At 45.9% G+C, this 25,468-nt stretch overlaps 1 protein-coding gene across 6 annotated transcripts in view; it reads right to left on the bottom strand.

Annotated features, from left to right (window-relative positions):
* Positions 1 to 25,468, bottom strand: part of LOC104923388 (RNA binding fox-1 homolog 3) — a 387,959-nt gene that overhangs the window by 179,376 nt on the left and 183,115 nt on the right. For all 6 annotated transcript variants that reach the window (XM_019261510.2, XM_027284895.1, XM_019261511.2 and 3 more), the window contains one exon: positions 11,254 to 11,346. In XM_019261510.2, coding sequence (XP_019117055.1) covers positions 11,254 to 11,275 — 22 coding nt within the window. In that variant the 5' untranslated portion in view covers positions 11,276 to 11,346. The remainder of the gene's footprint in view (positions 1 to 11,253; positions 11,347 to 25,468) is intronic.

The raw sequence follows: 25,468 nt of genomic DNA, 5'->3' as shown, positions 1-25,468 counted from the left end.
GGGATGGCTGAGAGAAGCACCTGGCCAGAAACACATCTCAATGCTGTCAATAAATTACTCTGCTGGGACTGTTCTTTCCTGGGTAAGGCTACACGATCGGCGGCCACCAGCCCACATCCCAACCTCCTGTGCAGTCCATCTAGCTGTCCGCTGGGAAAGACAAGTGTGGTGGTGGTGGAGGTGGCGGCGGTGGTGGTGGGGGCAGTTTCGGATACTGCGGTAGAAAAAAAGAAACATTTCCCCACCACGCTCTCTCTCTCTCTCTCTTCTCTTTCTGCGAGCCCTGAGGTAACCCACGAGTCAGTGCAATTTGAAAACTCGTGATCAGCCCCCTCTCTGCTTATCGAGAAGCACTCGGAGCTAAAAATGTGTGACACCGATGCAGATGCGCCGAGCGATGGAGGGTCAAAAGGAAACGAGCTGAATTTCGCTGCAGAGAGTGTACAAAGACAAAGAGATCAGCGATAAGACAGAGAAGTGCACCCATATCGACTGCTGTCAGTTAGGAGCATGTTAAGGAGTGTATTAAGGATTAGAGGGGATTAGTCATATCAGATCACTCGAGGGTTATCAGTGGTCGCAGCTCCACAAAGAGGAGCTCCCGGGCCGCTCCGAAACAAGCGCCCCGCCGTCCTCGTATAAGTCTTAATATTAACCCATTAAGTTGGACGATTTATGAGTTTGGAAAAACAATTAAGCCTGTGATTTTTATTAGGAGCTTGATTGAGTGCCTCCTCCCCGGTGTCTTGACACTACCAAACTTTACCCCCTCCAGAGAGCCGTGAGGAGGAGGAGGAGGAGGAGGAGGTGGGGGCCCCGGCTCCAAATATTACCGTGATTTAAGATGCAAAAACCAACACACATTAAAACAGCTCAGAGCTTATTCCGCGCGCGCTTCCACACAAAACCAATTTAGTTTCCATTGATCGCTTTTCAAGCAATTAGATTTCCATTGATGGAAAAAGTAGAGGCTTGCTTGTACGCGATGGGGAGGGTCAGTGGTCGGGGCGCTGTGATTTGCACGTTTATTCAGGCCGCTTGACCACCTCCTCTAACCCCTGACAGATCCCAGGCTCCCTCCCTCCCTCCTTCCCCTCCTCCACCCCCCCTTTCCACGTCTCCACCTTCCGGACAACAAATAATTCACCCGGCATGAAAAAATGCCTGGCGTCAGATTATATATCCGTCTTTATTTCCGATATTGCCTCTTTGTTTCTGCAAACTTGGCTGATTTTCTAAATTGTGGAGTATTGACTGTTTCAGAGCCTGACCAAGCGAGTCTGATGTAACACATTGGAGGTAATGATATCCCAGCGACGGGAGAGGCAGTGGCTGGGGCAGCACTGGACGATGGCCAGGCCCTGTAACCATTAGTCTCCTCAGGAGCCGGAGTCTGTTCACTTCCAGCACCGGCAGAGCTTCTTTCTTTTGTTTTTGCCATCGGGAACAAACGGTAACCCAACTCAACCAGTGAAACCACCAGAACCCCTCCCATGTGCCCGCCACAGACAGAGATGCCATCAGGAGTCACTTCCTTTCATACGGCCAAGGTCATTCCTCGGCTTTCGGGAAAAATCTACAACACGCTTAATCCTGGACTGTCACGCGGCTCTGAGACCGTTCCATATTCAAAAAACGTCGTAAAAGAGGTGAAAGGGTGAAAAGTGGATTCAAGGTATAAAACAGGAACACTGAATGCCATTAATGTGAAAGTAGGGAGTAATTCCCAGCATGCTCCCAGAGGAAATCCACCTTTTCGCCAAAGCCGGGGGATTTTGACAAATGCTTTTCTCAACACCAGCAAAGGAGACAAATGTTACATTTAAACAGAAATACTTAATTTCCGCTTTTGGTGACTTGCAGCAGATATCATTAATCAACAGAGGCCTACCACGCTCAGTGAGCCTGCTAAGAACCAGATGATCGCCCTCTTCCACTCAATCCATCAAGTATGATTGGAGAAAGAAAAGGTTCAAAAATTTTGAGTTGCACCCACGCAGGAAGAGTAATTACCCTTGTGCCAGTCGCTGAGGTGTTCCCGTGACACCTCGACCCTCTGTTTATCATGCACCAAGATTACTCATGGGGTTGTCAGCGCCGCGTGACAGAACCAGCACCTCCACCTATGTTCCCCCTCACTCACTCGCGCCGGAGGAAGACAAATATGACGTACGAGTGCCCTGAACTTTTTAACGACCAAACTTATCTCGGGATCCAGGAAACATAATGCCCTTCATGTTTTGTTTTTTTCGAGAAGAATCCGGAGGTCCGGAGATGTTGAAGGATGAAGGATGGTCGCCCGCGCTCCCATCATTGAAGACCAATCTGTTGATTTGCGTCATTATCTCGAGCTGTCCCATCAACCAATTGTTGTTGCACCTCGGGGATATTATTCACTGTCTCCTTTATGATAATATGCATTGAAATAGGCCTTTAAAGGTGCTATGTGCAGCATTCTGAACATCAATATATCATTGTCAAATTAATTGTGATACATTTGTTTACCTCACTTGTAAACAAATGAGACCATTATAGCCCCTAGCTCATGCCACTGAAAGTGTTTGTGGTTGGAAAAAGTTCCGACGCTTCCTGGCATCGTTTGTTTCTCCAGAGAAAGTTTGCCCCCGTCCAAGACCAGAACTTGGCACAAAGAAATTAGCCGGTGGAGATGTACATTATGCTGGAATTATCAAGACAATGGGTAAACATGGGCAAAGTTTGGAGTTTGCATTAAACATAAAGACTAAAGGTCAGACTGGAAAGGCTCCGCTCGAGGCAAATAAAGATAATTACTATGAGAATTTATGGTAAGCAGTCTTCTCCAGCAAATCACGGCCGGTGACACTCGTCGTTTAAGGAGTTCTCACCAAAGATATGTACACGCTTTATGAAAGAGGAGGGGAACATTGGTTAAAATTGATAACATGATTTAATGACCTCCTGATGCAAATTTGTTTTGTTTCCCCTCCGTTCACTCGACAGTAAATTAATTCCTCGTAATACCAGGACGGCTTAGAATCTCCTTTTGTTAAGACGGGAGGATGGAAACCGGGACAAAACACTAATGAGCTGCTGATTATGCACCAGAGGAAAACAATAAATGGTGAAACTACAATTTTCACCAAACTTTTTTAAAAACACAACTTTGACCCGCTTCTTAATATTTGAAATAAACACCAATAAATTCTTCTTTTGGGTGAAGGGGAATAAAAAATAATGAGGTTTTGCACACGCAGACTGAACGAGGCACGGCGATGCGTTTCTGTTAATTACAGAGTTACAAAGTAACGTCTGCGATGTTTTATTGATGTGAAACTGCCACATGCAGCTAAACTGATGAAGTTTACAGAACAAAGCAAAGAGCAGAGATGTTCTCTGAGACAGAAAGCATCAGAGGAACGTCTGAGGACGAGGACGGACGTGCAGAGGCAATAACAGTAAAGCAAACAGGCTGCTGCCTTTGCACCGCTGCTTCGTGCCTCCCTGGTGATACATGCCAGAGATAACAGCTTAATTTCAACCTCAGCACTTTTCCTGCACTGTCCGAGGCGTTCACTGCATCAATGTATCAATGTACCGCCATGCTAGTCACTCTCCACTGCGACAACTAACAATTTTTTCCGTGATGGAAGCTTTCAGAAAGGTGCCACGGTTTAGCTCGCACACAGGCCGCCCTCCTCTGATGGCTTTGGTCTTTGGAGACTGGGCTGGCTGTTTGTTTCTCGGAGAACAGGTCACAGGGCAGACTTTTGATTGAATCCCCCACACTGTGACGAGCGAAGGGGGCGGAATCGCTCTTGATTTTTTGCTGCAGAGGCTCTTCCCCTCCTGCAAAAAAACATTTCCTCTCTTTGAAAAAATGAAGCAGCTGCTGGAGCTACTACAACTGTCCACGAGAAAGAAAGAAAGAAAGAAACAAAACAAGAAGCCTGAGATTCTTCATCTCAAGAGCTCCTCTGACTGAGGCCAGTAAATCATTGCCAGAGGACGAGCAGGAAGGCATCAGTTGCTCTGCACATTTAATGAGCAGCAAGATCTGCAAAATTATATATTATGTACTTGTCCAAAATCTACGAAATAATGAGTACTTCTTTGAATGTTGCATAAATCAGACTTCAAAGTTTTTCTTTCGCTTTAATTTTAATCAATATTTCCAAAATAAAAGAATCAGAGAACGAGCTCGCCTGCTTGTGTTTGACGGGCACGCCGGCGCTCGTTCATTAGGAGCTCCTCGCGGGCACGAGAGAGGATTTAGAAGAACGTCGCACTGACACGACTCTGCCGAGAGTCGACATGTCAGGTCCCGGGACGCGTTGCACAAACATGTTTCTGTTCAATTTAATTGCTAAATTGTTTATCTCATGAGCTGCGAGCTCCAGAAACAAACGGCAAAACCGGGAAACTATTCTCAAAGCAATTAACCGTTAAATCTAAAGCGTGCTAAGATAGATTACATTCACTGAATCCTCCTGTCGATTCACATTCGTTCTGGAGCAGGGAGACTCTGCGACCACGCTGGCTGGGATTTCCTCAGAAAGCTCCGGATCCTCGGAGCGCTGACCCCGCGTGCAGGACTGTTATTAACACTGACGTGAAGGGAAGGCCGGACCGCGGTCGCCCCGGGGCGCTGCTGAGGCCACCGAGGGATTCTGTGCACCACCTTGTCGGGGTCGGGCGTCACGGTGAGAAATCGGCCACGTCGCGCATCACCTCCATCTGTAGGGGGCTCGCAGAGGGCAGCGTTTAAAAAGGGCAAACATGAGCGGAATAAAGAATTATGCTTTGCAGCGTTTCTCTCTGTCCTGACAAAACATAAAAACACGTTTGCTCACAGCGGATTGTGGAGACGGACTTTTATTTCAAACGTGGAACGCCTGTTTCATGGAACATATAACGAGAGACGACGTGCTCTTTGCGGCGCTCGCCACGCTCGCCGTCCTCTGTTATGACAGCAGATCCTCTCTGTTAGCTCATGCATCTCACACATGAGTAATGATCTCGCAACTTAAAAATAACACCGCTATCTACACTTTCACACGGGGGGAGCGCCGTGCAGGCATGTCTCCTGTTATCCATAGGGAGAGCAGAATGAAATGTGCTTTTTATCATGTGTCATGAACGCTCCTCATGCCCTGCCTCCTCCCCCCTCGTCTTTTCTCTCATATACACGTTGAACCTACCGTCAAAAAAATATTGGCAAATGTTGTAATTACGTAGCGAGTATCTGCCGCCTTACATGGCTGGAGGCTCGGAGCAGTCCCGGCCCTGATATTTCAGCTTTATCATATTTTAGTTTTATTTGAGGATGGTGGCAGCGCCGTGCCTCCAGTCAGCCATAATTGAAATGAGGGAAGGAAGATGTAGAGGGCCGTGTGCCCCACTCCTTGTAATCAAGCCCTTAGTCCTGTGTGCTTTGCCATTTTTCAAAGTGAAATATCCTCGCAATCTTTATAGTAATACGCAGCGAGTCCTCTTCATGCCGTAGCCTGTGGGTAATTAGGCATGAGAAAGTGTACATTTTACATGCAGGAGAACGCCGTGCATCCAGAATGTCGGAGCTGCAGACCGGGCCTCGGATGCTGATGCAGAGTCCACTGGAAGCATTCGATTAAATTTATGATCGCATACATAACAAACACGCGGCTGCTTTGTAACTCATTTATTATTCTTTTTGTAGCGTGGCGTGACATCAGTATTCAACAAGCGATGCTATCTGCGATCACACATCCAGCCGTGTGTGTGTGTGTGTGTGTGTGTGTGTGTGTGTGTGTCGTGGCATTGCGTGGCGCTGGTGGAGGCAGAATAGTGAAAAAGTGAAGCCGGTGGGGACTGATGGAGAAGTTGATGTATGATCCCTGGTGGCTGAGCTTGTTTGAAGCGTGGAGCTGTGCAGGTGATTCGGAGGCGCCGGCTCTTTAAACAGCGTAATGAGCCAGAGAGGACGCTGCCACCCCCCCACCCAACCACCACCCACCACCACCACCACCACCACCCTTCTCCCACTCTCTCTCCCTTTCTCTCACCCCTCCACTTCATATCGTTCAGATTTGAGGCAGAATACAGCATCCGACGCTCTGATAATCAATATTTCTGCATCACGGATGATTAAAATGAGTCAGCGTGAAGCGGAAGTCTGCAGCCTTTCAGCCTCTTTTAGCTCGTTGTTTTGCTTTTAAAAGGCCAGTGTGTGGCAGGAATTGAGTATAATACTCATTAGTATGTTTTAATCAGCTGACAATAAGAATCAGTGGTCAGCGGGTCCTCACCTTGGAAGGAAGAGGGTGAGGCATGGAGTGTTCATTCGGTTGTAATAATGCAGCTTCACTGCGGGGTGCCACTAAATGGACACACTGGACCTTTAAAGGCTCATTTAGTGTCTCAGCATTCAAAGCTCTGCTGATCAACAGTTCTGCGTCACAGATGATGAAGACGAGTCTGCAGCCTTTTAGCCTCTTTCAGCTCATTGTTTTGGTTTCACCGTCTCTTTCTGCTAACGAGCTCTGGCGCTCCACCTGCCAGGCGCCGAATGACAGACAGAAAAAGTCGGAAGCCGGCCGGGGAATCCAGTGGAACATGTACTTCTTTGTCTCGGGAGCTGGTGCACATTAATAGTATTAATTATGGCACGGAGTGGAACCCAGTCAGATATGATGTGTTCCTACCTATAAAGCAGTCTGACAGTGTAATAAATCCACAGCGGCTCACAGTCTGAATCCATCATGTAAAAGAGTCCCTTTGTTTTAATTCAGGTGAAGCTGCTGAAGGTGTTTCTGCAGACCGGCCCTCTCCTCAGATATTCCTGTTGCATTGCAGCTTTAATAAGCTCTCAGCTCCAACAGGTCCTGCTCACACGCAGGGATGTTGAGGGACAAACAGAAAGTTGGCGTGGACACCAAATGTGTTTACATGAAATAAGTATGACCGCCTGGAACTCGTACTCATGCACAGTTAAGCACGTGTCTGTTTTTTAGTGTTGTGTCGCGGCTGCAGCTCGAGGAAGAAGAAGAAGAAGAAACAAAGACGAGCACGAGGAGGAGGACGGCCTGCGAGCGCCGCTGATAATGTATAAATGCATACGCACATGGATGCTGCTCGTAAATGAATAAACACATACATCAATTTCAAAATCCAACACATTTGAAAGTCAAATGCGCCGGTGCAAAGAAAAAGAAAGAAGATATGTCTCATTTCTCCGGTGGAGGAGGAATTAGAAGAAACGCTGTCTGGAATCTGAGATGATGTTTCTGAGGTTTGTGTGTTTAAATCAGGCGTGGGGCCGCGGCGCCCTCGGCTTGTTGCCGGTGACACTTTCACTGTTTCTAGACTTCTCTCCTCCCCCTTTTTTTTTTTTCAGCGGCGGTCCTGAATTGAGAAGCGGGGTGGAACGGGGTGTGGGCTTCTGGCGGAGGGTGAATTAAATAGTCACTCTCTCCCTCTCTCTCTCTCACTCTCTCTCTCTTGCACTTTCTCTTTTTTTTTTCAGTGGCGTTTAAAATCAATTCATTCAGTGGACTGCTGACACAGCCCGGCCCAGAGAGCCCAGGATTTATGGCTCCCTCTAATGGGCATGCTCTGAACCAAAGCCCTGCCGTCAGCACAATCCTGCCAGCCACCCGTCCGCCCCGCTCCCTCACTCCATCTCGCTTTTAAAGACGCAGGCACCCCCTCCTCCTCTTCCTCTTCCTCCTCCTCCTCCTCCTCCTCTTCTCCTTTTCCTCATCACCCTCATGTGGTGGCGGCGGCGGCGGCACCGTCGTCGGATACACTCCCCACAAATGCAAAAAAAAAGGCGACTCCGTACGCCGCTTGTCATCGCCGGTTGTTCACATTTTAAATGCTGCAACAACGAGTGATAACCTCGATCAAAAGAAGCTTCTCTAACAAGTGAAGCTTCTCAGTGCAACGAAGAATCTCTCTATATATAAATAGATATATCTGCACGATTTAACATAACAGCATATGAAATACTCAAATGTAGTGTTAAATATTTTCTGCTTTTATCTCTGGCCGCCGTTGCAGGGTGTAATATCTCTCAGATTATTTACCATAACAGCGGTGAGAGAGACTCAAACTCGGATGTGATGTGTTTTTTTAGTGTCGTGGGCAGCGTCGCTGTTAAATGTTTCCTTATGATTATTAAAAGCCGGCGGTGGTGGGGAGGGAAAGCTTTGCTAACAAGTGCTGCTTCCCACAGCAGTATATAATATCTCTCTATCCATTACCTTCTCTGACTAGTGGAGCTTCCTTCGGAGTGATATATATAATATAATAATATATAATATATATATATTATATATATATATATTCATATATTCATAAGCAAGTCTAGTGTCACAGGATCTGAAACAATTTATGGCGCGAGGAGGGAACGTGATTGAAAACACTCGCCTATGAACCCAGCCGGTGTAAAGACATATAAAAAGGATCATGGCCTGAAATGCGATGACAACATGAAGTCACTCCTCCGCCTCTCTCTCTCTCTCTCTCTCTCTCTCTCTGTTTCTGTATCGTCTCCATCTCTGACGCCGCCTGTGTACACTCTGCTGTTGACCCCGTTATATCCTCAGGCAACCCGGCAGTTTGCAGACGGATGCAGACCTTTGCTTCGGCTCTGTAACGTACGTCCTTATCCATATTCCGGCTCCGCGCTGCAGCCTGTCAAGGCGTCACAGGCCCTGAATTAGCCTCCCATTACAGCAGAGCTCCACCACCCCCACCTAAAGTTAACCATAACTGACCATTCGGCGTGGCTTCATTATAAAGCCATGCATGTAAAATCAAGTCATGGTCCCCGGCCGTCACATCTCATTTCAAAATACAATCCCCCAGAATCTCCGTCTTTCTCTCTTACTTAAGTTCAAGCCTCTCCTTGTTTCATAAAATATGATCTGATTAAAATAGATTATACACCTTGTTAGCAGAGCGTTTCATATTTGATACAGTGCTTGCTTTAAGACGGGCAGCCTCCTCCATGATTCAAAGCGATTGTGGCCTTGTTCTCTGGCCTATTTGTTTAATAAGCTCTGCTACATCAGTGGGCCTTTTAAGTGAACACACTCCCCCTGCAGCAAAGGCAAAGATCAATACCCACACCTGGAAAAAAAAAAAAAGAAAAACAGCCAAGGATTTCCTCCTTCGAAGGAATAAGAGGCGAGATAATCAGCAACAATCCGACTGTACGGAGAGGAAATCCAAAACAGGAAGCGGCTTTTATGTGCCGACCTGTAGGGAGAGCTACAGGTCGGCTGTGAAATATTCAGCGCCGATTAGTCCGCCGCAGTTTAAAGGAAAAAGCTTTCCGATGCCTCGACCACGAGAGGCCGCGGTATGCAAATGGGAGGCGTTCTAAACAAGAAAGAAGAAAAGGCAGAAGAGTCTTTCAGGGTGAATTCATTCACTCTGTCCTCACCTCGTCTGCCGACCGCTGTAATCGCTGACGGGTGGAGGACGGGTGGAGGGGCTTCGATGTGGGAATGTTCCCCGGGTCACGCGGCCTCACAGAGTGAAAATAACACTCCCACATTCACCGTGAACAAAGTCTGCACGGGGGAATGTAATTATCATTTAGTGGAGTGCGTGAGCCGCGTTTGGCGGCGATGACGGGGGCCGTGAACCGCGTGAAAAACTCATTTTCATTTTTCTTATTATATCGTGATTATATAAACATTCTTAACCAGTGGCCACAGCAGCAGCAGCAAATTATTGCAAATTAGCCCCATATTGCCAGTTTTTAGCGGAGGCAAATGAATAAGCTGGAGAACTCCAGTGTTTATCCATAAATCAGCCGAGCGCGGCACCTGTTGAGAATGTAAAGAGCTGATTAAAGTCTTCTATCAAAACATCTGAAAGACTTTTTCTTTCTTTCTTTCTTCTTCTTGTTTATCCTCCTGTTTGCTTCTCCCCTCCTCCTACACCCACTGCAAGTGGAGTTTCAATGGGCGGTGACGGGGGAGACATAACACCCACCAGCTATACGCGGGGGCACGGGAGGTCCGTCATTACCAAGCCACAGTGGTGATCACGGCAATAATATAGAACTATAACCGAGCAATTAGACTAATGGAAAACGTCCCTATTTCTCCCGGCGTGCTGCAGCTAGATGCGCGGCGGGCCCCGCGGGCCCCCCCTGGAGATCAGGCTGGAGACGTGAAGTGGAGAGGAGGTAACGGCGGAGCCCATTGATCCTGGCTGCCACCTGCTATATGGCTCCGCGGAGGACGGGCAGGGAGGCAGAGGACTCCATCTGGGGAGAGATCACGCCGGCTCCTGGGCTCTCAGGCATATGGATAAGAGTCTTTCTCTAGTCTTCCGCTACTTAACCAGCGCGCATTAGCACAATATGGCCGGATAGGGGAGAGTAAGGCGTGCATACATACAGGCTATATCACAGTAAGAGTTGGCGTCTCCTCTCTGAACTCTGCAGCTTCTCGTGTGAGGCCAGGTGAGAACGGGCCGATCGAATCACCGGGCTGGAAACGTGAGCTTCACTTGGAAACGAGCGGGGATGAAATTCAAGACGTTTATAGAAAGCAGACGCAAAAAAAACAAACCGATGTTTACATCAGACCACGAGAGATTCACGACCTCACGCCTGGCTTAGCAAGGAACGGGATGGGTGTGACTTTAAACCTGAAACCACACCCACTGCTGATGTCACGGTGTACTGACACACCCTGGAGTACACTTCCACATCACTGCGGCTCACTGAGAATCATCCTAACATCTAAAATCTGATCTTCACCCTAATGAAGCTGTTTCTGTCCCATATTTCTAACCAGAACTTTATCGGAGCAGCTGGAGATCAGAAACATTTTTTAGAAGTTAAAAACATTTTTGGTTTGGAGGATGCTGAACTTCAGAGGATACAAAAAGCACAGACACGTTCAGAATCCTGATTTCAGTATTTCTGTTTTGACTGAATGTAGCCATCGACACTCAGGTGTCAGCTACACCGGACCGGACACACGACGTGTTTTAATTTTTCCTGTGATTTCCCAACTGGAAAATCAAACTGGCTGCACTGGAATCAGACGAGAAATATTCAAAATAGTTTTTGGGGGTAAAATTAAGGAGAAAATAAATCATGCAGTCACAGATCACGCTTCATTTTCACTGGGTTTGGATAATTGTGCAGCAGAAATAAAAGATTCAAATCGACTCTCACGGTGAATTAAACACTTTTCCAACCATGGCTCAGTCCAAAGAGTCCAGAAGTTGAACATGCAGACGGACAAACAGGGTCCAGAGACTGACCTGCCCAGCTGGGGGTCTCCATGTACAGGTAAAGCCGGTCGGGCTGAAGCTCGGTCACTCGACTCGCTGCTGCTGCCACAGGTGCTGACGAACCTGCAGACAAGAGGAGGATACAGCTGCTGTTAAAATGAAGAGCGGAGGAGAAGGTGGAGGAGGTGGAGGAGGTGGAGGAGCTAATAACCACCCACAGAAAACATTACATGTTTCTCTGACAGTTCAACTTATTGTTGACTTTTCAGATTTAATCATTTGGTAGAGACACCGTGTTTCAGATTAAAACACCACCTGGACATAAAGTGAGCTGATCAGCTGTGATCTGTCCGGGTTCTTTCTTTTTTCTTGAACCATGTCACAGGCGAGCAGAACATGTTTGCTTTGTTGTTGTAATTCATCGTTTCAGCCACAAGAGGCTGAAATCAGCATGTTCTAAAAATTCACATGAGACGATCAAAATCTGACAGATCAGCTGACCGTCGCCTGTTTGCACAGATGAAAGATTCAAATGGAAACTTTCCTGCTCCTCAGAAACACAGAAATGTGTCCTCTCAGGGCTTCCGTACAGGTCGGAGCAGCAGCAACATTAATACTTCAAAACATTAAATACAACTCATCAAATAACATTAAATGTCTATAATTTTTAATCAGAGATGTATAATATATGAACATATTTTAAATAGAAAGAGACAGTTTTGTGTTTTATTTATTTATTTATTAGAGAACCTTTGAAGATCTGGGGCCTTTATTTTCAGAATTAGTCAGACATGGAAAATCTTTTACATAACTCTGTTTTCGTGCATGTACAACCACCTGAAAATAAAAATCTTTTTGTTTTTGTTACTTCAAAATTCTCCTTTTATATCCACAGAGGGAGCAGGTCCTGTTTCATGGAGTGTTTCTAACTGACTCCAGACCAGGTCCTTAAAGTGTTTGACTCTGCTCTGGGTGACGTGAGGAGGCCGCAATGCAGCGATCAGACACTCTGGACCTTTAACAGGAAATGTAAATGTAACGTTTAGATTCTCACTGTGTGTGTGTGTGTGTGTGTGTGTGTGTGTGTGTGTGTGTGTGTGTGAGCTGCTGATAGAGTTCATAAGAGCAACTTTTTTTTTTTTTTTTGTTCTCTGTGCAGACACAATGGTTTCAAACCTGGCAGCCTCACTGCGGTGACAACACTGCAGGCTGCTGATAGTTACTCTGCGAGTAAAAGTAAAAGTATTACAATGAAGTAATCACATTACGTAACCGCGACTTTACGGAGGAAGAGTCTGATTCTGCACCTGTAATCTCCTGAGCCAGCATCGTGTACGTACGTACATACATGTGCCACACTCTCGGTGTCACGGCGTGTTGCTGCTTCATGCAGCGGCTGCTGCTGCTTTTCTGCTGACTTGTGTATCTTTGCAGACCTCGGGTTGGCTGTTGCCCAGAAGCCCAGCCGGTGAACCGCAGAGAGAGCTGCATTGATTTCATCCCAGCAGAAATCCCTTCTCCCCGATACCCGCCCTGCCTACCCCGCCCCGCACCTGATTAAGCATTCGCAGGGAGCCATGCCAACACAATTTGTCATTTATCAAAAGTAATTAAAAGCAATTTCTTTTCTCTTGTTGATTGGGAATTGACTAATTGTTCAGTCTGTGAAAACAGGGGAATAAATAAAACAGGGAAGGATGAATTTTACATCAACTCAGAGGAAAACATAAACGCTGTAAAACGAGGGGCCAGACATCTGGCTCTGTGAATCCTCTCTACATGATTATGACTGCAAAAAAAAAAAACGTAGCAGTTGTTTGGTGCGTTCTGATATACAGCCCATGGTTGGTAAATAATATATTAGAAACAGCATATTGACTAGCCGACTTAAAAGGCTGTTTTCACTTCATGTTGTGCGAGCACACGAGTGGGAGGAAGAATACAAACACTGGCTGCTTCACTTGTTAACAGAAAATGAAAAAACGCCGTCGCAGAGAGGAAACAACACGCAGCCAGTCCTGCTGCAGAGGTTACTGTACGTCCGTCCAATGAAAGCCAGCAGCGCCCGTTTCAACATTATCGGTAACAACCTCTGAATGCACCATTACCTTCTATAAGGGCAGAATGAAATGTCAGAATTGATTCGAGAGGGGAGGGTTGAGATATAAGTGGGCAGCTAAGGTGGCCATTTTGTTTCAGTGCTCCTTTATTTGGTGTCCCCGGATCATTAGCGGACACACACGCACACACACACACACACACACACACACAGAGGCAGGAATCAAAGAACGCAGGGACGCCAGAGGAGCCGTTTAAATTTCCCTCCACTTTGTAAAGAACTTTAGCTGCACAGATACCTGGCTCCGCTCACAGCGGAAAACATTTCCAAGCCAACAATTTATTCTCTGCCAACAAATGGAGCCGTTGCTTCAATGAGACGATTTGAATTTCCCTTTGAAGGCTCGCAGATGGACAAGCAACGCTATGATTGCCGGAGAACACAGAAATAATTGGGCGACGGTGGGAGAAGCCCACGTCCACGTGTCTCTGCCGAGACTGCTCGGAATATCTAATTGAAGCTCTCACTCTCCTGCCTTTTGTTTACACTCCCATTCATCATAAAAAACTCAATTACTTATGTTCCCTAACATGTATGGTTATTAATGTTCTAATTACGCTTCTCCCCTCTAATCTTTCCACTCGCAATTTGGGTGATATATGTCGGAACGGCGCGGCGAGTCCCCTGGACGTGAACGCTGAATTAGGAATCCGTGTGCAATAACACACCTTCTGACGGAGAAGGGGAAGCTGGTCGTAGTTTGTGTTATATGCTGTCTTTGTTTTGACTAATCAGCTCTCTGTTTTCAGCGATGGAGCAGATGTAACCTGACAAGAAGAGGCCCCCAAATAAAACAACAAAGCTAAACTACCTCTGGCCGGCTCGTCTTATTCTTCTTGTGAAGGGCTATAGGTGTGACAGCTTTAGAGCTATGAAATAATGTCGGTGAGAGCCTTGAGGAGCCCCTGCAGAGAGGCTGAGAGGGTCCTGTACTGCCTCCAGCAATGAGTGTTCTTCAAGGCGTTTTTCCTCAGAGCACTTTTACAAGAGCACAAATTAGGTGTAAGGAATGCCTGTGTCGGCGGGCGCACCCAGCCGGCACGCAAGGCGCCGAGTGTGTGTGTGTGTGTGTGTGGGTGTGGTGGTGGTGGGGGGATGACGAGGAGAAAAAAAAAAAAGGGGCAGAAACTTGGATGACAGTGAAGAAACGGAGGGCGTCATAAAGTGCGGAAAATAAGCTCTCACTTTCAAACGTTTACGGCGGCTCAAATATCTGATGATACCTCTCATAGCTTTTAATCTTTAATGTGAAAAATTAATCATCCCATTCATTATTTTAATAGCTGTCATTTTTCTCTCCCCAAAGTGATGATTTATAACCATTAAGCCCTGCGTAGGCTTGTGTGAGAGGGATTTATCGTAATGTTTGCACCAGGTAGCCTCCAACCATATTTCATTACTCTGACAAGCCATTAAAATGCCCTGGTGATTAAACAACAGCTCTGAGGTCAGTGTGTATGGCTGTTTCTTTACCCACGCCGGAGCACGGCAGTGCAGCCGGGGACTTGTAGCCTAACAAAGCCCTTCCACCTCCACCTTCCCCTCCATCCACCCCGGCTCCCTCCAGACTTGCCGATCGTAGTTATAGATCTCTATCTGTTGTGCTGTGCGAGGGCGACGGGGACGGATGAGAATAATGCACATGCACAGAAGCTGCAATGAAATAAAGTTAAGAATGGGGCTGTTATGCCTTTTTTTTTTTCCTCCTCCGAGGTTTGACACTGTGATAACTGTGCACTTAGAGGAAAAACTCCAGCTCCAGAGACTCTTCTGTCCATCCATCTGTGGCGCTCACGATGTTCCAGGAGTTATTTTGTGATCGTGCGTTCCCATTTATGCCTCTGCTCTGCCCACTTGTCTCCACTACTTCCATTTCAGTTATTGATTTCCGGCTGATCCTAACAGGCAGGGGCGTGCTGAGGACATCTGGGGGTTGGAAGGGCAGTGCTATCACTGGCTGCACGCCCCGACACCTCCACCTGCACTTTTTTGGCTGTTTGAGTTCAGAAACCTGTTGCAGAAAAAAAAGCGTGTACCACCAACACTTTTCATCAGAGCTGCAGAAAAACCTTTCACAGCACGGAAGACAAATAATCTGTGAGACTAACCTGGTTCAGAGCCGAGGAGTACGGGTTTATTGTCATTTTAAGTTTTAATTTGCATTTCTGTATAAAAACATGTTGAATAAATAAAGTCGAGTTCAAGCCATCAACTGATTTGATTTGCCGTTTGGAGCCAGAAGAATCCGATTTTAGAGTTCAGAGTTCATTGTCACACAAAGAGTTCGCCTCGGTGTTCTGGTGCATAATAAAAAATAAAGTACTAGAAGATACAGATATAGATACTATCACTGTCCAAAAGATGTTTTCTTACATCATGTATTCATGGACAGATGACGAGCTCCGTGATCTCTGACTGATGCACACACGTCAGCATCAGGTGGCCGTTAACCTGCATTATGCTGATTTGAATCTAAAATATTAAAATAGTTTGGATTAGGCCGATATCTTCACCTCATTACAATAAAAAACTAATGCACATGTAAATCCATTTCAAATATCAAACTTTGCTGATGATTGTGTGTTTAGAGATTTTTGTTAAATCTTATTTCTGGACATTCGTGTCTCATCGTGTAAAGAGATTTGTGCAGGGACATGCTGAATGATTCACCAGGTAATGTGCAAAGCATGCAGAATATTCCAAAGTGCGAGATATTTATCAAAGAGCAGAGGTCCAGAAGGTTCCAGCAGGAGTCAGCACACTTTATGTTCACGCATCGTGTCGAGTCTGGAGCGTCGCCTGCAGCTTTAAACAGACAGCGACACTTTGTCAGGTCGACCCAAAGGCAGAAATTAAAAGTCTGAAATAAAACAAAAAGAAAAAATCGCTGTATATTATATATTATATATTATATATTATATATTATATACGACTGCAGGGAGCGCCATTATTCAAACTCACACTCAGACGCTCCGTGCAGAGCTTTCACACTAGAAGTGATAAAACTCACGTTCAAAGACGTTTGGACTAAAAAAAAAAAATGTGCACAATGATGTCCCACAATGCAAAGTGACGTCTGTGCACATGTTGCACCGTTTGATTGAAGCACATTGACTGCACAAACGCTACCTTAACGTTTGGACGGGCGGACGCCGTCATTTGGTTCGTTCTCGAACAGAACGAGGACGCAGACGAACACAGACGTCCAGAAACTCGAGGCGCGTCGTCAAACGTTTTTAATGCATGAAGCTGAATAGCTGTTTTTTTTTTGTGGGCTGATATAAACATGTGTCGCTTGAGAAGCAGAAAAAAAAAAAAAAAAAAAAACAGCAGCCTGCAAACACAAAATGGATTCCTGCTCAGTCCCAGCAGAGGAGGCTGATTGAACAGCAGGCCGGGGAGCTGGGGGAGGATTTAACTCCCCTGCATGTATGTTCATGTCTAATGTCCTGAGTCCAATGGGCTGGATTGATCACCGATGCCACGTCTGACAGTGACTGACAGCGCCTGTAATTGCTGTGTTAGCTTTGGGAGAAGAGCAAACTACCATGGTGGGAGCATGTGGGATGAAATCACCGACGAGTCCGGCTCTGGATGTTACATCACGGTGCACAATGCTCGCGGTCAGTTTATGGACCGGCTGCTGCGAGTCCCAGCTGGAGATCACGTCTGCACCTCAGCATTGTTTCCAACAAGTTCAGTGACTTCGACTGAAATGTGTCTTTAAGATCCCATTACTCGTCTAGAAAGCACTGAATGGTCTCGGGCATAAACACCCGGACTCCTCGGGTCGTCTGGGACAGTTTTACCGAGCGTCAAAGCCAAACGGGTGGAGCAGCTTTTAGTTCCTGAGGTCTGCTACAACTGTCAGCTCATGGAAATCATTGTTTTTTTCACTGTGGCTTTGCAATAAATTAGATACATAATCTGCAATTATTTATTTTCTTATTGCTTTTTTGGTTTTTGATGCACTTCCATGCTACATTTGTCACCACAGCACTGAGCACTGAAGCATCGGATGCTACTACTGCCGATCCTGATCCGTCATAATGACAATAATGCATGGATACTGATACCGCACATCAGTACTAATATTTATCGATACTTTTATTTATACCACTCGTCATAATCTGGTGCACAAAATAACATTTTTGCAGAAATAAGTTCACGTCTCCTGAGTTGTTGCAATGAGCTGCACTTTAATTAAATGTAGTAAAACGAGCGCACACGTTTGTCATCCCTTCACGTAACGTTACATAAATATCGATAGCAGGTAGAACTTTAAGACACACTGTGATTACTGATGCATTAACATGTATGAGGACACTGTACGTACAGCAAAAGCTAATATTATATATGCTAAATACGAGCATCTCAAATTTGTACTTAAGTCCATCACAAAAGTCAACGAGTTACTTTCCATGTGTGCCAGTGATGCTGAGTTAAAGCACATTAAACCGCAGAGAGATATATTGGCAGAGAGATGGAATTTCGAGCTGTGCCAGCTTCTAAAAACTCGTGTTGTTAACATTTACGGCTCCTGTTCCCCAGGGAGAGAAGTGATCATCAGTAAAATCACTCTCATAGATTTGAAAGCCTCGACTTGAAAATTGGGACGTATACCGTCGGCCATGATTCCTACGATTTTTATTTCTTCTCGCCGCTGACGCTTGTATCCACTGTGGAAACATCCTGTTTGGCCTCTGCTCGCCACGCCAACAGACACCAAACAGTCGCCACTGCGACAGAACGAAAACGTGCTGAACGATGAGAAGTACACACACAAAAAGTGCTAATTTGTAATAGATATCAAAAGCATTAAAAATGTTAATTACCACAGCCAATACAGCGGTGATAAATGAGAGATAAAAACATTTCTGCAGATGACGGGTTTTTTTTCCACCAAACAGAAAAGTGATATTTAGTATCCAGCTGTACTTCTGGATGCAGGAGGAGGAGGAGGAGGTGGTGGAGGAGGAGGTGGAGGAGGGGAAAGGTACTTGTAATTCAGAATATTTTTTTTCTGCAACTTAGCAACTTTTTCATCTATCAGCAAGGCACATTAAATCCCAGCTGGTCAGATGCTAGACTCCTGATGCTCGGCGTTCGACTTGAAACAAACCGCTGCTGAAATGAAAGCAGCTCTCAGAGCTGTGGAAGCTCGACTCCTACAAGAGTCCATTAAAAATACATGTTCAAATGAATCTTGGTGGTGGTGATGACAAGTTTTACCATATCCTTCTTGAACTTTTAATGTACCCTGCCGCGACTTCAAAGGGGAAATTAAATATTAAGGCTATTATCTAAGCTGTTCCCAATATTATCCGAGCTTAGGTTATTTATATAGTACAGTAATAATGATGTTATATAAGCCAGTTTTCATTTTGGAGCCGACACGATGATCGAGACGTGGCTGTGTTTTGTAGTTTTTGCGAGTAGCCTAATTTATACATGTGCTGCAGTAAACCCAACAAGATCATGTAGATATATTAGTAAATGTAAATATATTGTCAGGGAATAGATCATCGTTTTATAATTTGTCAGCAGACCAGTGCATCCACATCTTTTTATGCTGCTATCTGTATGAAAAAAACAAAAGAGAGAGAATTATTATCTGCTCTGATTGAGAAGAATCACAGTAAATCTGGTGCGACCGAACGCGGATCACCACTGTTTACCCACCGGTGAGACGGTAAATACTCTGGCTGACATTTGAGGGAGGTTAGTGTGCTCAGAGAGCGAAGTGGAAGTGGAGGCTCAGATGAATTTGTCTGACAAATGCTCCTGGAGTATGTGTTGTCGACTGTGCTTCGGCGAGGCCCCGGACTGGGATTTGAGTCTGACTGAAGCCAAGCAAAGCATGCCAGATCACTAATTGCACAATTTAAAACCAAAGTCCCTGGCAGCTTGTCATTTGAAATGGAGAGAAGAGCCATTGCTTAATCAGTGAGCTCAACATAGATCTGCGAGGCTCTCCACCGAGGAGCCCCCAGATGTACGCGGCTGAAGCTCGGTGTCAACAGCCAAAGCAAAGACAAAGGGAGTGCCTGGCTGCCGCCGCCGCCTCTGTAAATGATGCGTTTTATGATCCGGCGCGTGCACGCGATTGGTTGATTGAGTCGCCGCGCATCGAATGTTGGCCCGGGCTTCACTTCTGTTTAATTGTTCATATACGAGCAGTCGACTGTCGCTCGCAGTTGGTGGTGATGAAGTTTACGGCGGCTATTCGACGTCTGTTAAAGGCTTCACACAACTGGCTGGAAATTCAACTGCAGTTCTGTTTTTATTTTTGTTTTTTTTTGGACGTTCATTTGGCGCTTTCACATCAGGAGCATTCACAGACTGGACCTGTAAACCAACGCTTTATTATTAATAACTGACTCCTTCTTGAGATATTCTATGTACTAGAGATACTGCATTACAATTTCTGCCAATGATATGTTTTATGTTTTTTGTACCAGGCTGTAAACATGTTTATTTCTGCTGTGAAGTTGGACATTTGGACATGGGGACTTATGGAGACTGACTCACTTCTGGAGCCAGCCTCAGGTGGACGTTAGAGGAACTGCAGCTTGTGGCATTTTCTGTTTTCTCGTTTGGAAGTGCCGTGACTGTCGTGCAGATGAAAACAGATTGTGTTGTTCCGGAGACGGTTCAGAAAGTTTCAGTTTAACCAACAGACGGAAGAGATATCAGAAGATATGAGTCCAATATTTCCTTGAATCGTTGATAATCTGAGCTCATGTTCTCCCGTTAGAACAGGCCACGTGACACAGAGACAGGAAGTGACTCTGCAGTCAAACTTATCAAACATCGAGTCATGAGGCCGAATTCAGCTGCTAAATCATTTCAGAAAGACGAGCAGACTTCATGTGCACATTCTAATTCTGCTCCGCAGATCTCAGACGTGTTTCTCGTCTCTTAAATAGCTTTTAATGATGTTTTTATGAACCATTTGCAAAATGTTTAGTCTCAGACAGGCCTGAGCAAACATCCACAAACACAAGCTGCGAGACGGAGCGACGTTTTATCTAAAAAAAAGGAAAATCAGGAGAGATTTCAGACGCAGATATTCCAGAAGAAGTGAGAAACCGGTTTTAATTAAACACGTAAAAGCTCCTAATCGCCTCGCAAACGGGCCACGATAGGAAAGAATCCCTTCAGTCTTCATAAGATGTAATAAAATAGATATTTTACTGCCGCTGTGACGTAACTCTACGGTGCATTAAATTGTCTATTTCCTGTTATAGCGATGTTGCAGGCAAAGGCAATTCTCCACCGGCTATCGGGAGGCTGTAAACATTATTATTGTTATTGAGGCCGGGTTGTATTTTGGTGAGAACATTAGCAGAGAGGCGAGTTACTCATCGCCCGAGCAAGATGAAACTGAAGTGAAGAGTTTTTTTTTGTTTTTTTGTTTTGGCTCAGGCCTAACAAGAACACACACACACACACACACACACTGAGGAAGACAGTGGTTTGCAGAGAAATGGGTGGAGCTGCAGACACACACACAGTTGCACAAAGATAGGATTTAAAAAAAACACTGCCCTGAAGTCAATTCCACACTCAAGCAACATCCGTCTCGGATCCGGGAGCGTTCCTGCAGCGGCGGCACAACAAGAGTGATGCGGCACTGAGGGCCATGAATTAAAAAGTCAATATGTAAAACCATAGAGGGATGCCATTTTGAAAAAGCGTTCCATCAATGGAAATCATATTAACATGATAAAGGGCAGATTGGGAGGCGAGGGCATTGATTCAGACGCCGCTCTGTGGCCTGCCGCGTCCACCTCAAACATGTTAATGAATCGCGCTGCAAAAACAGAGGCGGGGCCCGCCGCTATACGACACAGGAGGTCACATGAGGCTGGGTGGTGGTGGTGGTGGTGGGGGTCGGCTTTAAAAGCAACAGGGTGAGCTCCTGGGGTGTCACATCAGTCGCCGTCTCACTCCTGGATTGTTTTCTGAAGATGAACTTTGGAGGTGGGAAGAAGAGGATAGGTGGATAGGACTTGCAGAGGTTTGGTGGAGGAGTGAGTGAGTGAGTGAGTCGGGAGTGGATCCAATTAGAATGAAGCCTGGGAGAGAAAGATGAAGTGCTACAATGCCACCCAGAGACCAAGAGTGCGAGAGCAGAGAGAGCAGAGAATTCACCGCCTGTTGACCATGACTACAGACACATAGCCTGGGGGATGGAGCAGCCAAGGCTTCACACACACACACACACACACACACACACACACACACAGAGGGAGAGAGTGACATGAAAGCAACAAGGCAGTGCTGCGAGGCCAAACAGATGAATTACTTATCAAAGACTTGCACAGCAGACCGGCTATGAGGCTGCAACACACAGACAGCTGGGGCATTATCAATTCACCTTCAATTAGCTGTCCTTGGCACCGCCTGCCAACTGGACCTGGAGAATCAGAACATCCACCACAACGCATAAGCTCATTCAGTTTAAAAAATAAATAAATAAATAAAAAAACGTGGCGAGGATCAGGTGGATTCTTCTGAGGAATTCAATTAAAACAGTGTCGAAATAAAGAAATATAAAAAAAGACATTTTTCTATAGAGGGATGAAAGCAGAGGGATTATTTTCAATGCATCGGAGGCAAAGAAGGAGCAGAAAGAGGTGGAGGAGGTGGAGGAGGTGGAGACGGAGGAGGGGGGAAAGAAAAAGCATTCCTTCCTTGGAGTCTGATGGCACAGCACCTTTGTTAAATATGAACTAATTAAGTGGAAAAATGAAAGTGTTTCATCTTCATTAGTATCAGACAATAGGACTATGAAACATAATTGAGAGTAGTTCCACTTTAATAGAATGAACAGAAGTCATTTGGTATTGAAATGTGCGGGGTGATTTAGCCAAAAGAAAGTGTATTATTAGATTTAATAGAATACCTACACATGATCAATGCTCGGAGCACAGGTGGTAGTTTGTCTCTGGTTCTTCAAATGATTAGGCCGACGGAATAATGGCCAGCCGGATTCACGCTGCTCCCGCATTGATTACGAGGAGCAGCCCCATTTTTCATGGAGTGGAGCTCCGCGTGCACACACATCCATTTATTAAGCCTTCACACGTGTGACATAACAACCGGCGAGCGTGGAAATGCGGCGTGTGTGTGCGCCGAGACTGGATTCGGTGAAATTACAACGCGGCGTTGAGGCCCTGCTGTTGATGATGATGATGATGAATTAGTGGCACAGGCAAACGTGGCCAAAAGTATGCGGACGTGCAAATGTTTAGTTTTTTTTGTACGTGGTTGCAGCTTGAGCACTGACGTAGGTCTGGCTAACGCTGTTGGTTGAAAAGTTGGTTACCAGCCGGACAAAGCACTTTTTACTTCTCATTCACACACTGCAAGGTGCCAGCTGCTCATCAGTTTCATCCACATTCATACATAAACGGCACAGCCTTCAGGATCAAGCAAACCACCAATCAACACCGCCTCCTGAGCCACAGCTGGTGAAAGTAGAGAAACTAGGCGACTCCCCATGACCCGAGGACCCACATCCTGCATTATTATTGTGACCACCACCTTGGAAACTCTATTTGATGTGAATTCAGAGGCTACAGGCTACACAGCACGCACAAAGGGCAGGAGATGGGTGGAGATCATTCAACAGCAGGTTTCTGCTGCAGGGCCTTCCAACAGGTTAATCCTGCTACGGTTGGATGGGGTTGAAGTCATGGCTCTTTGCAGGCCGGTCAAGTTCCTCCACACTAAACTGGAAAAAACATTTCTTTATGGACGTGACTTTGTAAACCAGAGTTAGAAGCACACTATAGTCTACCGCCAAACTACAGCTGGCCCGGCATGAGGTTCAGTGAGGCCCTTGAGATGTTTCTAGGGAAGGGAGTTTAGGAACATTGTACCATTTTGTATCTTAACAATACAACAGGTGTTTGCTCGCATGGCCCACCATTAAGTTTTAGTGTTTCGGCTCTCCGCTGGTCTAATATATTATATCTCCCTTCAGTGGAACTAAGGGGTCTCGCACAAACCATGAAAGGCACCAGGGTGTCCACATACTTATGGCCACAACTGTGCTAGAACCCAAACGACTTCACAGAACCCGTTAAAGCGTTTAACTCATGCAGCATGTGACCCCCCCTCCCTCCTTCTCGTCCTCCCTCGCGCTGCACAAAAGCAACACAGTCGTTTTTTAAAAAACATGAGCGCATCACAGAGCTCGGCCATACTGAAGCGGCTGTCTCGAGAAACAGTGGGGTCTTTATCACTTCAAAGGCTGACATCCCTCCGGCGTCTCGGGGAAGCCGTGACTGGCACTCGTACAGCCCTCTTTCTGCTGCATTTGTCCAATCTTAGAAAGCCCAGAGTCAGGAAACACAAGGTCTTTTCAAAGTTAGTCAACAGGCCTTTGAAGCGCAGCCAACGGAGTCAGCAACCCAGCGACAAGGTGCCGAGCCATTATCATTCAATAGACAGCCGGGATTTTGCATATTTAACAGGAAATTTCACTTTGCTTTTTTGACACGGGGCATTATGCATCCTCTGTACATAAAATCCATCAGCACCTCGCCAATTTTGTTTGTGCTTTTTTTCCCATTTTCGCTGGGGAAATGTGTTTTCTCTTGCAATGCACGCTACGTTCAAAAAACATGCAATGGAATTAAATTATATGTTTGTTTGGACAAACAAATTGGACCACAGGTTCAAGGTAAACTGTTTTTTTACTCGTTTATTTATTTATTTCGTTAGCCTGTTTGTTTTAGTGCCGATATAACCTCGAGGGTAGAAAAGCCTTAAATTGGGGCATTCGTTATCTTTGCTCGTTTGTGAATGCAGGTGGAAAATGCTTTGTTCAGATCAGTTTCCTCACAAAGAAGGAGCCGAAATGAGATTATATATTTCAGACATGAACAGAAAAAGACAAAGAAATCCAGCCCTACAATGTGCTAATGATTGCATTATGTGGTTCTCAACCCTCAGAGGTCTGAGCAGTGGCCTCGCTGGACTCCAGAGGGTTGATACATCAACAACATGAACAATCAGGTTTTGGTAGCAGTCCTTTGTAATCAAAGAACAAATGCTCATCTCAAGAATCACCTAACTGTGCAAACAAGCAACCAAGCAACCGAAACATCCCTGATACAGGAACCGGCAGGTTTTGCCATTAGTCCTGCAGAATCAAACATCGGGAGCTCGTTTCTCGACTAACAAAGTTTGCAATGATGTATAACAGTAATAAGAAAAGTCAATTGTAGACCGCACAGGGACGCCGGTGTCTCATACAAAGCAGCACAACATGCAATGCATCAGAATGCAATCAATCGGAGGTTATACACACTCTCGGACATGCCACAACACTTATGAGTCGGTTGGCTATCGAGCTACGTGACATCGCCGTGTGACTGTTTGTGACTGAAAGGAGAAAGCCGTCTCCTCTGGGATGTGCACGAAATGAATCAGCAACACCAGCAGACTGATGGCGTCTGTTTAAGTGTGAAGAATCCCCGTTTACGAGCAATTCATTATTTTAAAGTCTTCAATAAGAGCCCGACAAACAAAAACACACACTGTTGGCATTTATTATTTGGACTCGAGGGCACCGTCTTGTCTCTCTGGTGTCTTCAAGAGCTTCGGCGTCCCTCAGCAGTCTACTTGTTACAGTAATAGCCGCCGTTCTCGCCCCCCGTTGGGATTCGCTCTGATGACCCGACTCCAGTGCATCCATTCCTAATGAGCGGCGGCCGGTGCCCGTCTTCTCCTTGCGGGCTGTCAGCTGTCTGTCCCCTGGTAGAAAGAAGGAGGGAGAGCACCCAGTAACTCGTCACTCTCCCCCCCCTTCCAGGACTTCGTAGGATGGGGTCCCACGGCGAGCTGCTAATGATCCATATGATGGCCTGGGCCAGCCATTGTTTGGGCTACATTACCCAGAGAGGGACAAACAATCGTTCGCAGTGTCACTTGATAATGGCCCAAAAAGCAAATCTCACAGACCTTCATTCTTCACAAGGGTAATTAATTCGCCGCTGTTCTGGGATGCTTCGCCTCTTCCAGCTCCTCTCGCGCTGCCCCCACTATACTCTCCCAAAGATTTCCAATTGTTTTGCAGACAATGGTTTCAGAAGGCAGTAAAAGACCATT

Source organism: Larimichthys crocea, chromosome XII (genome assembly GCF_000972845.2).
Source record: "Larimichthys crocea isolate SSNF chromosome XII, L_crocea_2.0, whole genome shotgun sequence".
Classification (NCBI taxonomy): domain Eukaryota; kingdom Metazoa; phylum Chordata; class Actinopteri; family Sciaenidae; genus Larimichthys; species Larimichthys crocea.
Note: the sequence above shows the minus strand (reverse complement) of the source record. Positions and strands in the feature narration are given on the sequence as shown.